Here is a 13,333-nt window from a genome sequence, read left to right on the forward strand (position 1 = left end):
ACCTTGGGTAGGAGAGGCAGAGGTGGAAAGGCATATACTGATAAGATTTTTTCCAGCTGAAGGATAGGGCGTCCACTTTCCATGCCTGTCTGTGAAAAATCCTTGTGCAAAATCTTTTTAGTTGGTAGTTGTGAGGGGAAGCAAGTAGATCCATGTCCGGGCACCCCCATTTCCTTGTTATCATGCTGAAGACTTGTGGATCCAGCTGCCACTCGTGGGGATCCATGAGGTTTCTGCTTAGTTCGTCTGCCAGAGTATTTTTCCTTCCTGGCAGGAATTGTGCCTGCAGATGTACTTGGTAAGTCAATGCTGTGTCCCACAACGTCAGGGCTAGTCTGCAAAGGAGAATATGCACCCCCCTCTGCTTGTTTATATACCACATTACTGTAGTGTTGTCTGTCTTTATCAGTAGTTGTCCTGGACGAAGTAGGTCCTTGAAGGCTGTCAGGGCATTTTGAACAGCCAACATCTTTTTGATTGATATGTAGATGCATTTGGTTTGAGGTCCATGTGCTCTGAACGCATCTTCCTGCCATGTAGTTGATGCATCCGTTGTTAGTGTCTGCCCGGCTGGAGGTAATGTGAATGGCTGTCCCTTGTTCTGGTGACATGCCGTTGCCCACCATCGGAACTCCTGTCGCAGGCAGGGAATGAGAGTAATTATAGTTTCCAGGCTGTGGCAATGTTGAGTCCAAACACTTTTTAGATACCACTGAAGTTTCCTCATACGTAGTCTTGCATATGGAATTAGTAGGATGCTGGATGCCATGAAGCCCAAAGCCTGCAGAATTTTTCTTGCAGATAACTGGGCCTTTGTTGCCAACATTTTGAAATAGGTAGTCAGTTGCCTTTGTTTGTCTGGCGTGAGATAAGCCATCTGGGCAGTTATATTCAAGCTTGCACCCAGGACTATTATCTCTTGTGAGGGTACTAGTTTTGATTTCTTTTTGTTGACTGCGTACCCTAGGCAAATGTTGAAGAATGTCCTTGTTCTCTGCTTGAATGAGACAGTCGTCCAATTAAGGATATATTTGTATTCCTCTGTCTGCAGAATGCAATTACTGGTGCCAGGCACTTTGTAAAGACCCTGGGTGCAGTAGGTAAGCCAAAGGGCAGTGCAGAGAATTGGTAACTCATTGAACCAGCCTTGAATCTTGGGTATCTTGTTAGGTTCGTACTAGGCTAATCTACCCTAGGGCATTTATAAGCTTAGCCAGAGTGTGTGTGGCTTTCACCACCCCTTAGGATGAGAATACTACGCCCTTTTAGGGTTTAGTTTACTGTGCCTCTGTCTAGTAGTGACACAGAGATGACCCCCGGGGTAAACCTACGATCTCCCATCCACTTGTCAAGATTTCTCTTGAATAGAATCAGTGAGGGGCTCTGCCTAACATGGACTGGGATTCTATTCAAGTGTAGGGAGCCTCTGGGTTATGAATCTGTCCCTCCAGCATGTCCTATTTATTTCTGTGTTGAGGTTCAAGTCTCTTGCTCTCGTGGCTCTGATGGATTTAGATTTTCTGAGGTGGAGCATGTCCATTAATTCCGGATTGGACATGGCCTTGTACGTCAGGCACAGATCACCTCAGAGTAGGCGATATGCGACTGAATAGAGCTGGAGTTTTTTCAGTCAGGCAGCATATGACATATGTTTAAGACCCTTTATTCTCTTGGTGAGGAACTTTTGGGGTCTTTCCAACTGCGGCAGGTGTCGGGTGAGATGCATCCCAAATGGGGCACTGTACTCAATCATTGGCCTGATAAGAGAAGAGTACAGGGGCACAATGACCTCTCGATCTAGATGTGAAACCCTTCATAAGGTGGGCAATATAGAAGGTCTTCCTAACCACTTTGGCAATGTGAGTGTCAAATGAGAGGTTACTGTCAACCTGGGTCCCTAGGTCCCTGATTACCTCTTCCGTACTTAATGGATTACCACCTATGTGGTAATTTGTGGGTACCTTGTTTTTCCCAAAGGGTATGACTACACATTTTTTGGCGTTCAGCTTAAAGCCATGGCTCTGGCACCAATTATCCGTTTCTATGAGGCCTCTCTGAAGGATGTTTGTGTCCGCTGGAATATCAATTATGGCGCCCAGTTTGCAGTCATCTGTGAACTTTATCAGCCACAATCCTCCTATGTTTGCCTGTACCTCGGAAAAATAAATGCCGAACAAGAGGGGTCCCAGGACTGAGCCCTGTGGGACACCGCTTGTGACTGGCTTAGAGTCTGACATAGCTCCAGCAACTCTGACCCTGTGGGTTCTGCCTTGAGCCAGTTTGCAACCCATCTTGTGACATATGGGTTTACATTTAAGCAGGTGAGTTTGTCTATGATGCCTGAGTGGGGTATTGTGTCAAAGGCTTTTGCAAGGTCAAGGTAGGCTGTGTGAACTGCCTTGCCCTCATCAATGGCCTTAGTGACGGTTTCAAAAAAGTCAACAAAGTTCAAAAGGCAGGATCTGCCCTTGACAAAGCCAAATTGGGTAGGATCCAATGTCTGTAGGTCCCCAATGTCTTTGTTTATGAGTTCCATAATGATCCTCTCCATAACTTTGCAGACCAGGCTTGTCAAGCTTATGGGGCGGTAATTTCCAGGGTCCGTAGAAGCACCGCCTTTGTGAAGTGGGACCACTGTTGCCATACGCCACTCTTTGAGTGCACGATCCTGTAGTAAGGCTAAGATTAAACAGCAGCCTTATATGTGGGTTTAGTTCCTCTTGGAGTTCATGTAGCACACAGCCCAGGACACCGTCCGGTCCCATTGATGCTGTGTTTTTAGCTTTAGAGAGGGCGGCTCTCACCTGGGCATCTGAGATGTTAGGGAGGCTACACTCTGCTGGGATAGTTATTTCTCCTTCTGGGGGGGAGGGGGAGGAGAAATTTGCACTGAACTGGTCTGCCAGAATGTTGGCAATGTCAGTGGGTTCAGTGCATTTTGTGTCATTTTGGACCAACTCTGAGCATATCTGGGAGTTTCCACCCAGGTTTCTAACATAGCTAAAGAAGGCCTTGTGATTGTCTTTTGTGTCTTTTGCGATTTTTCTCTCAAAGTTGGCCTTGGATGATTTTATGAGTGATCGTAGTTTTTTGCTAGTACTGATCAGAGATGCCTTCCCTTTTGGGGACTTTGCTCCGTCATGTAGTAGCTTCCTCCTCCTGCTGTAAAGTTTGTTTATGGCTGGGGTCCACCAGACCGGGCGCCTGCCTTTGGGGGAATGGGTCTTGGTTTTATTTGGGATTCCATGATCCATGCGTTCTTGAAGGTGCCCGTAGAAGGCATTTGCAAAGGATTCAGCAATGTGGGTTGTGGTTTCCACTGGCTCAGGGGCCTTGAAGGATACTACTTCAGTCTTAAGTGTGAAGTTGGCTTTTGAGAAGTTCTTCACTGTGGTCTTTTGTGCAGGGGGTGGGGGCGGGATGTGGATATCCAGTGAGATTAATTTATGGTCTGATCTTACCAAAGAGGGATATACTTCCAGTGTGGAGCATTTTGTCCCCATGTTTGTGATGATCAGGTCTAGTATATTGTCTCCTCTTGTGGGAATGGTGACTAGTTGTTCCATTGCATTTGAGTTTATGAATTCTAGGAACCTTTGGGCTAGGGTGTTGGGGCTTGAATAATGTTCCCAGTCTATGTCTGGGTAGTTGAAGTCTCCCAAAATGATGGTATTTGGAGAGACATTCATACTCTCCAGTGTCTTCAGGAAGGCTGTGTGGGGTTCCTGAGTTTGAGAGGGTGGTCTGTAGCGTGCTACAAACTGTAAGGCAGTTTTGCCTATGGTTAGTTGCACCTGGATGGTCTCCGATGTTTCGTGCGTTGCCACTAACCCGGAGGTGTGGGTATCTTCGATGAATATGGATACTCCCCCTCCTTTTGTGGTTCGGTCCAAGTTTTGGGGCCGGAAAGCATGATATGAGGTAAAACCTGATAGTGCTGGGGTGCTCTCAGGAGCCTTGAACCAGGTTTCAGTCACTGCACAGACATCGATGTTCTCCATACTGAGGAGGGCTTCGAGGACGTGCATCTTGAGGTTTAGACTTCTGGCATTGAGCAGCATTACCCTTAGTTTTTTTCCACTTGTGTTTTCTAGGGGGGTAGGTTTGTCATTTGAGCCTTGCCTAAGAAAGGCACTATGGGGATGGCAAGAGCCTTGGCCAGTATCCGGAAGCCCAGGGGTGACAGGTGCAAGCCATCCCTTGCGAAGCAGCATGGCTTGTCAAGCATGTCATCCCAAGCAGACAGACATTGGATCCCCTTAGAATGACACCAGTAATTAAGCCAATTGTTAAAACTGATCATTTTGTCTTTGTACTGTGGCATCATTCTTGGTGAGGGTAAGATGCTGCTCAGGGTCAGGGTCATACCGGCCTGGGCTACATAATCAGAGAGCTCCTCTAGGTCTCTTTCATGTAGTCCAGGGAGGTACATCTCAGGTCGTTCACACCGGCATGTGCAATGACGGAGTCATATTTGTACTTGCTGTGGAGTGACCAGAGTGCTTGTGTTATGTGGCGGATTCTAGCTCCCGACAGGCAGCTTACTGTGACCTTTTCCTTGTTCAGTCTGGTGCTCGGGACGTCAGTGTGTGACTATGGAGTCACCTATTACAAGTGTGTCTGGCATGTTGTTTGGCCTCAAGGGCTGTGACTGTTTAGCACACTGACTTTGTGAACTGTGTGTTGCATGTGCTATGTCTTGAGGTGGTGGTTGCTTGGGTGTCTGCTTTGGTGGCCTCTGTTGTTTTGGTAGATTTTTAATCAGCGCCTCAGAGTATGTTTTTGTGTGTTTATGTGTTTGGTTTGCAGTTGTGATAGTTCTATGTGAGACTGGGTTTGTGGTGTGCGTGGTTACCTTCTCCTCCTGACTGGTCTTGCCAGTACTGAATTGAGAGAGCTCAGCCTCCAGTTTGGCTATATAGTTGCATCTCTCGCATACATTTGTATTTGTTGGGAGGAGGAGAGGGTTGTCTATGTACATGAGGCAATTTTAACATTGCCTCAAGATTCCCAGATTCACAAGCTGAACAGGAGAGGACGCCAGCAACTGACCCTTCGACATGCTAGAAATAGTTGCATGATTGTCTGATTGGAACATGCAGGTATGCCTCTTTTAGGTCTAAAGTCACAAGCCAAGCATTCTTGCCCAGCATGGGCAGAAGCTGCTGCAAAGTCAACATTTTGAATTTTGGAATATCCAGGAAAGTGTTCAGAATAGATAGGTCCAGTGTCGGCCTCCAGGCCTTGTCCTGAGTACCAAGAACAGTAGAGTAAAATTCTTGTCCCTGCTCTTGCACTTGTTGAATGGCCCTCATGTCCATGAGGGATGAGACTTGCTTTTGTGCCTCTGCCCATTGATTTTTAGCAGATCTGACCAGCCGTTTGCCTTTGGCAGAGTTTGGAAATGGAACTTTTAGCCTTGTGACACTGTTTAGAACCCACTTGTCCTGGGTTATGATGTGCCAATTGAGCAAAAAGTGCTAAATTTTCCCCCTAAGGGTACTGCCAGAAGACAAGTGCTTGCTGCAGGCAGGGGGAAGTCATTGGGACCGTTTCTTGTATGTTTGTGAACCATCTTCTCCAGCTTTGGAGGTAGAAGTACCCCATTGCTTGGGCCTATAAAAATGTTGCGCCTGGGATCTGCCCCTAGAGCATCTGGATCTGCCTCTGACGTCCGACACAGGAAAGGACCAATTTTTTGTAGGCCAGTGTCTACTAAACCTAGATGGATGTACTTTTAAAAATCTTTGACAGTTTGCATAGATTTAGCTTTGTCCTCCATTTTCTTTAACACCTCTTCTGCCTTAACACCAAACAAAAGTATCATGCTGTAAAGGTGGCATCTAGTAATTTAACTTCAACATGATCAGGCAGATTTTGTTCCTTTAACCAAGCATGCCTCCTAATTACAGAACCCATAACTGCGGCCCTGAAAGAGGCCTCCAAAGAATCAAACCCACATTGCAAAGTATGTTTTCCAACTTGTTCTGCTGCATACAATAAATCCTGCATTTCCTTGTTTTCTGCACATTCAGAATTTAACATTTTCTGTTTAAGCAATCCCGTGACATGCTGCTGATACTTAAGCATATGAAACTGACAGTTTAAGGCCGTTGTAGCCAAAGTTGCAGATGTGTATATCTTTTTTTCCCCATCTATTCAGTGCCCTTGAATCTCTGTCAGAGGGGGTTGGGTTTTTTGCAGTGGAAGCCTCAACTCCCTTTGGATCCTGTGAAATAGTTTCTGGGTCAGCAGCAGGGTTTTTAAAAAGAAATTTGTGCGAGTCAGGAACCCTGTAATATCTGTCAGGCTTAACAGGAGCTGGGGTAAGGGGTCAGAGCTCAGACTAGACTCCGAAAACACATCTACAATGTCTAACACAGGTGGAATGGCTAGAGGCCTGTGCTGAGGTAGTAAAAGAAAATCCCTGAGCCTCTTTTTAGATTCTGAAAAATCTTGGCTCTCCCAGTGGAAATGCTCCCTCATGGTACGCAAGGTTTCCCCAAAAGAACAGTCCCTCAGGAGGAGATGCTGAAGGTATAGATTCTTCCGCATCAGAATCCTCATGGGGGGGGGGGAGAGTATTCCTGATCAGAAGAGGAATCAGAAGAAATAGAAACCTGATCTGAATATTGATAGTCAGTGTCTTGCCTATGCCTCTTATCATGATGGGGATGGGAACCCCTGATCAAGGTAATCAAGTCTTCGGCCATTTTGAGCATCTGTTTTTTGGGCATACAGGCCTGTCCATGTGGCTCTTGAGTTTGTTTCCTTGCTTTAGAAGGTGCTTTAGTCTTTGCCTTTGAAGCTGAAGTCATTTTAATGTAAAGATGTTTAGGTCTGAATACACCCTCAGAAGCCGGTACCTGCTCAGCGGCTCCGGACCCATCTGAGGGATTAGCGTCCGAGGCTCCAATACCTTGAGAATCCAGCGGCATGGCTGACTCCACGTGGGAGTTGGTAGCGGCCTGCGACTCTAAAGCAGCGTGCGTCAGGGGCTGCGAAAGTGCCTTACTGAGGACCGGTGAACTGGTGACTGGCTTAGGAGAAGCTTCGTCAGTTTTGGGCCTCGGTTGTTTTTCTCTATCCTTTTCTTTGCATTTTTTGTAAACTCCGGTAGTCGGATGGCTATCAGATGACATTTCAGGATAATTAAACTGGCGTCCAAAAAAGTTTAAAGCAAAATCATACAGACGCTTAGTGCGTTGGTTAAATCTAGCACAAAACAGACAACCAGTAATGTTGTGATCGGGGCCTAGGCAAGGAATACAGCAAGAATGAAAATCCTTATGAGGTATTTGCTTTCCACAAGAAATACAATTATTAACTTTTTCTGACATTGGTCTGGAGCAAGAAAAAAGTTTCCCCAACGGGGTACTCAGCTTTACTGAAGACATCAGTTCTGAAACTGAAATACGAAAATCTCAGGAGTCGGCCGACCGGCACTTGCGAACTGCTTCTGCTTCGGGCACCGCGCAGCAAGAAAGACTGAAGAAAATGGCGTTGGCTGCTTCTTTTATACCCCTGACGTCAGGGAAGGGGCAACAGCAGCTGACGCAGGACCCAGGACTTTGGAATTCAGGCCAGCTGAGGGCAACCTGTCAGCAGGATTACCCAAATGTAATGACTGCAACAGTGAAACACGAAGAACATCTACAGCGAAAGCACTAATCTCTAACAACCAGCCAGGGAAATGCCGTTTTAAATACTGGCAGACAGCTTTCCTCAACAATGCAAGACATGAAACCAAAGCTATTTACACTATGTACACACCCAAACTGAGGACAGTGTTTAAAAAACACCAAACCAGGTGGGTGAAACCATGCATACAAATGCTACATCTACTTTACAATGAACTGCAAGGTACAGGGTGCCAAACCAATCTACAATATGGACATCTGCCAATTCCAAGGCTTTTCCATTGTTCCCCTATCTAGACAAACTGCCACTGAAAGATTATTTCCTCTCTAAAAGGAGCAACAAAACACTGGGTTATGCATTCATATTTTGCCGCTACACAGAGTGAAAAAGTCCTCTGGGCCCCAGCAAAAGCAGCCAGTCGGATTTCAGAAGACAATACATGGGGGAAGAGGATAATTGCCAAGACTTGACACTACATTAACAGAAACAGTATGACCATTGTGCAAGGTGGTACTTCACACTACAGCACCCTGAGTACGGTTAAACACATGCTTCTTGGTGCAGCTGTGTTTTGCGGTCTTGTAACAGAGTCACCATGTCATTTTAATTCACTAAGGATGTCTTGTACATTTCTAGCTCACGATTTAAACAGAATACTCCTCCTATCAGAGCACACCAGGTACTTATCTCATAGCCCACTTAGTGTTACGACGTGAACCATCTACTTAAGTTTCAAGAACCTACACTACGGGTTTCCACCAAGTGGTGGATACCCCTTGTGATTACCTTGGGTATTAACTAAAGTACAGTTTTGTACCTACCATAAATGTAGATGTTAGAGTGTATACCCTGCTGCAGTCCATCACACTTGGGTTATCCTGCAGTCAGGCGGTCCCGCAGTCGGCCCGAATTCCAAAGTCTTGGTCTGGCGTCGGTTGCTGTCGCTTCTTCCCTGACGTCAGAGCGCCAGGGGTATACGAGAGGCATCGAACGCCATTTTCTTCTGTTTTTCTTGCCCCAGATGTCAGGTGCCCCCTCCCAAATGGTGGTCAGTAGACAGTACCAATAATAAAAAGTGTAGCATAAACACAAAATCCTTCCAGCTATAAGCAAATACACCACAAAGGTTGTAACAGATTTAAAGGTTTTGAAAGGTCTCAGTTAGGTCAGACGGGATGGAGGGAGGGTAACCTGGACTGCAGCAGGGTATACACTCTAACATCTACATTTATGGTAGGTACAAAACTGTACTATGTTCATCGTGTTACCCTGCTGCAGTCATCACACTTGGGTAGAATCCCAAAGCTAAGGATGGGAGGTGGAGTCAAACTGGATTAGAGGAGGCTAGAAGGCCCTGCAAAACTGCAGTGGCGAAGCCAGCTCTAGTCTTAGAGTAAAGTGGTAAGTGGTAATGTTTGGTGAAGGTGTGTACTGAACTCCAAGTTGCAGCTTCCAGAATCTCCTTGGTTGGCACCCCCCTGAAGAAGGCTGTAGATGTAGCTGCTGCCCTGGTAGAGTGGGGCCTTATGCTAGCAGGAACTGGTTTTCCATGGTGGGTGTAGCAAAAACGTATGCAATGTCCTATCCATTTGGAAATGGTCTGTTTTGAGATGGCCTTTCCTTGTGATGCTGTAGCATAGGATACAAAAAGCTGGTCAGATTTTCTGAAAACCTTAGTTTTATCCAAGTAGTAACATAGCTGCCTGTGAATGTCCAAGGAATGTAGGAGTCTTTCTCTTTTGTTCTGTGGATTTGGAAAGAAGGTGGGTAAATGGATGGTTTGATTTAGAGCCACACTGGATACCACCTTAGGCATAAAGGAGGGGTTAGTTCGTAGAGAAACTCTGTCTTGATGAAAAATGAGGAAGGGCTCTACTGCCATTAGTGCCTAAAGCTCTGAAACTCTTCTCGCTGAAGTAATCGCTAGCAGCGGGGCAGTCTTCCATGATATAAACTTTAAAGCAGCTGAGAAACCTGGCTCAAAAGGAGGTAGCATAAGTTTTTCCAGAAAAAAGTTGAGGTCCCAAGTAGATGCTGGTGCTCTCCTGGGAGGCCTAATGTTTTTGGCTCCTCTGAGAAACTGCCTTAGTAGTGAAAATAAGGGAGGATCCATGTTGTAGTGAGCTGAAATAGCAGAGGCATGGATTTTAATAGATGAAAAGGAAAGCCCTTTGTGTAACATCAGTTAAATATTGCAGAATCCGAGGTATGTCAGACTGAAGGGTATTTTGGCCTTTAGCTTGGTTCCAGGCGCAAACCTTTTCCATTTGTCTGAGTAGGCTTTCCTGGTGCTGGGCCTCCTGGCCTCCAGAATAACATCCATAACAGCTTGTGAGAGAGGAGCTGGCTGGTTGATTAGGTGATATGCCATGCAGCCAAGTTTAAGGTTTTGAGGTGGCTGTGTAGAATCCGATTGTCCTGCTGAGTGAGCAGATGGGTAATTTGTGGTAGAATCCATGGTGGGCCCTGTGCCATATTCCTTAATAGTGGGTACCAGTGCTGGCGTGGCCAGTCTGGGACAATGAGCATCATTCTGGGTCTCTCCATCCTGACTTTCAGCAGCACCTTTGTGAGAAAGGGTAATGGAGGAAAGGCATATACTGTCAGCATTTTCCAACTGAATGAGAGTGCGTCCACTTTCCAAGCTTGATGATGAAAAGTCCTTCTGCAAAATTTTGTTAGTTGATAGTTTTGGGGGCTGGCAAACAGGTCCATGTCTGGGAGCCCCCATTTTTGAGTCATCATTGCAAATACTTGTGGATCTAGTTTCCACTCGTGGGGATCCATGATGTTTCTGCTTAGGTCATCTGCCAATGTGTTCTTTTTTCCTGGCAGGAATTGAGCTTGTAATTGAACTTAAGCCAGTGCTGTGTTCCACAAGGTCATTGCTTGCCTGCATAGAGGGTAGGATTGTGTACCCCCTTGCTTGTTTATGTACCACATTACTGTGGTGTTGTCTGTCCTTATGATGAGCTGTCCTGGATGTAAGAGGTCCTTGAAGGCTGTCAGAGCATTTTGTACAGCTAGCATTTCTTTTTGATTGATGTGCAGATTCCTTTGATCTGCAGTCCATATGCCTTGAATGCACTGTTATGTCATGTGTGCCCCCTAGGTATAGTCCAATGCATCTGTTGTCATAGTTTGCCTGGCTGGGGGTAAGGTGAAAGGCTGACCCTTGTTGAGGTGACATGCCTGTGACCACCATAGAAACTCCTGTTGAAGGCAGGGAATGAGAGGTATTGTTTCCACGCTGTGGCGAGTCCATACGCTTTTTAGGTACCATTGTAATTTCCTCATATGCAGTTTTGCAAATGGTATTAGTAGTATGCAAGATGCCATGTAGCCCAAGGCCTGCAGAATTTTTCTTGCAGTGAGTTGTGACTTTGTTGCCATTGCTCTGAAGTATTGAGTTAATTATAGTCGTTTGTCTGGCGTCAGATAAGCCATCTGGGCCGTTGTATTCAAGCTGGCACCCAGGAATGTCATATTTTGTGAGGGCACTAGTTTTGATTTCTTTTCGTTTACTGTGTACCCTAGGCAACTTAGATGTTTTACAAAAGCCAGGTGATGCAAGAGAATGCCCTTGCTTTCCGCTTGGATGAGGCAGTTGTCCAGGTATGGGTATATTTGAATTCCTCTGTCTGCAGTATGCAATTACTGGTGCCAGGCATTTTGTGAAGACCCTGGGCGCAGTAGGTAAGCCAAAGGGCAGTGCAGAGAATTGGTAATGGGTTGAACCTGCAATGAAATGGCGGTATCCTCTGCAGTTTTGTCTGATAGGGACATGCAGGTATGCCTCCATGAGGTCCAACGTTACTAGCCAAGCTTTCTTGCCAAACATAGGAAGAAGCTGCTGTAGTGTTAGCATCTTGAATTTGGGTACTTGCAAGAAGGCGTTTAAAATTTAAAGGTCCAGAATGGGTCTCCAAGCTTTGTCCTTTCTGGGGACTAGAAAGACCCCCAAGTAAAATCCTTGGCCTTGCTCCTGTGTAGGTACCAGTTGAATGGCTCATGTCCATGAGAGCTGTAATTTGTTTTTGTGCCTCTGCCTATTGATTTTGTGACAGGTTTGGCATTCCTTTTATCCTTGGCAAGGTGTGGAAATGGAATCTGTATCCTTGTGAGAATGTCTAGGACCCATTTGTCCTTTGTGACGATGCGCCAGTTGTCTGCAAAAAGTGCAAATTTTCCTCCCAAGGGAGCTGCCAAGAGTGTTTTGCTTGGCAGTTTGAGGTTTAAGTCATTGCGTTTGCCTTCTAGTAGTTTGGGGCCTGTCTTCTCCTCCCTTCTTTGTTGCAGTGCCCCACTGGCGAGGTTTGTAAGGGATTTGTGCTTGTCCTCTGCCCCTTGGGCGCCTGTATTTACCCCTCTGTGGTCTGTCAGAAGCTGGAAAGGACCAATTTTTTTTTTGGCCAATTTCTGCTGAAGTGTGGGGGCTGTACCTGTAAGAAATCTTTGACAGTCTGCATAGATTTTGCCTCATCCTCCATTTTCTTTAAAACCTCCTCTGCTTTAACCCCAAATAAGACATCCTGTTGTAAGGGTGCATCCAGTAACTTTGCTTTAACATGATCAGGCAGAGATTGTTCCTTTAACCAAGCATGTCTACATATAACAGGCCCAGTAACAGCTGCTCTAAAGGAAGCTTCCAAGGCATCAAAACCACATTGTAAAGTATGTTTGCCCACCTGTTCAGCTACATACAACAGATCCTGCATTTCCTTGAATTCAGACTGTTGAGGGTGCGTGCCCATCTTTTGTTTTATTTGAGACATTAGGAATTGCTGGTATTTAAGCATGTGAAATTGACAATTTAGTGCTCTCATAGCTAGAGTAGCCGAGGTGCAAACCTTCTTCCCCCACCTATCTAGTGCTCTGGAGTCCCTTTCAGAGGGTAAAGGATTTTTAGCCATAGAAGCTTTAGCCCCTTTGGGACCCTGGGATATGGTCTCTGGATCAGCAACAGGGCTTTTGTAAATGAATGTATAAGTCAGGCACTCTATAGTATCTATCTGGTTTGGCTGGAGCAGGAGGCTGAGAATCTGGATTTAGACTAGATTCTAAGAAAACATCATCCACAATGTCTAAAACTGGGGGGATAGCAAGTGGTCTGTGCTGGGGGAGTAAAAGAAACTCTCGGAGCCTTTTCTTTGAGTCGGAGTAGTCCTGACCTTCCCAGTGGAAATGTTCCCTCATGGTATGTAAGGTTTCCCCAAAGGAATAATCTTGAGGGGGAGAAGCTGAGGGAATGGGGTCTTCAGCATCAGAATCTTCATAAGGGGGAAAGGAGTAATCCTGTTCCTCAGAGGAACCTGAAGAAACAGGCACTTGATCAGAGGGGGCATAATCCTTCTCTTGTCTAGGCCTTTTGTCGGGGGGGCTGGAACCCCTGATAAAGAAATTAAATCTTCAGCCAATTTAAGCATCTGCTTCTTAGGCATAGGGCCTTGACCTGGAGACTGAAGTGTAGTCTTTTTTGGTTTTAGAGGGGTCTTGAGCTTAGCATAAGATTTTATGGTGGGAGTAGTCAGTCTGAAGACACCTTCAGAAACCAAAGGTGTTTCTACAGCATCGGCTTCTCCTACTGCAATGTTGTGGGTAGGGCCTAAAGAAAATGGCTGCGTCGGCCTAGAACTCTCTGCTGGAGAATCCGAAGCGGTCTGGGGATCCAAATCAGTGGTAGCCAGGGGCT

The 13,333-nt window shown here is 45.9% G+C and overlaps 1 protein-coding gene across 1 annotated transcript in view; it reads right to left on the bottom strand.

Annotated features, from left to right (window-relative positions):
* Window positions 1-13,333, bottom strand: part of GGNBP2 (gametogenetin binding protein 2) — a 677,078-nt gene that overhangs the window by 405,298 nt on the left and 258,447 nt on the right. Inside the window, exon 11 of the mRNA XM_044054566.1 lies at window positions 12,721-12,731. Coding sequence (XP_043910501.1) covers window positions 12,721-12,731 — 11 coding nt within the window. The remainder of the gene's footprint in view (window positions 1-12,720; window positions 12,732-13,333) is intronic.

This window comes from Protopterus annectens, chromosome 13.part0 (genome assembly GCF_019279795.1).
Source record: "Protopterus annectens isolate FY-2018-M chromosome 13.part0, PAN1.0, whole genome shotgun sequence".
In the NCBI taxonomy this organism is placed as follows: Eukaryota; Metazoa; Chordata; order Ceratodontiformes; family Protopteridae; genus Protopterus; species Protopterus annectens.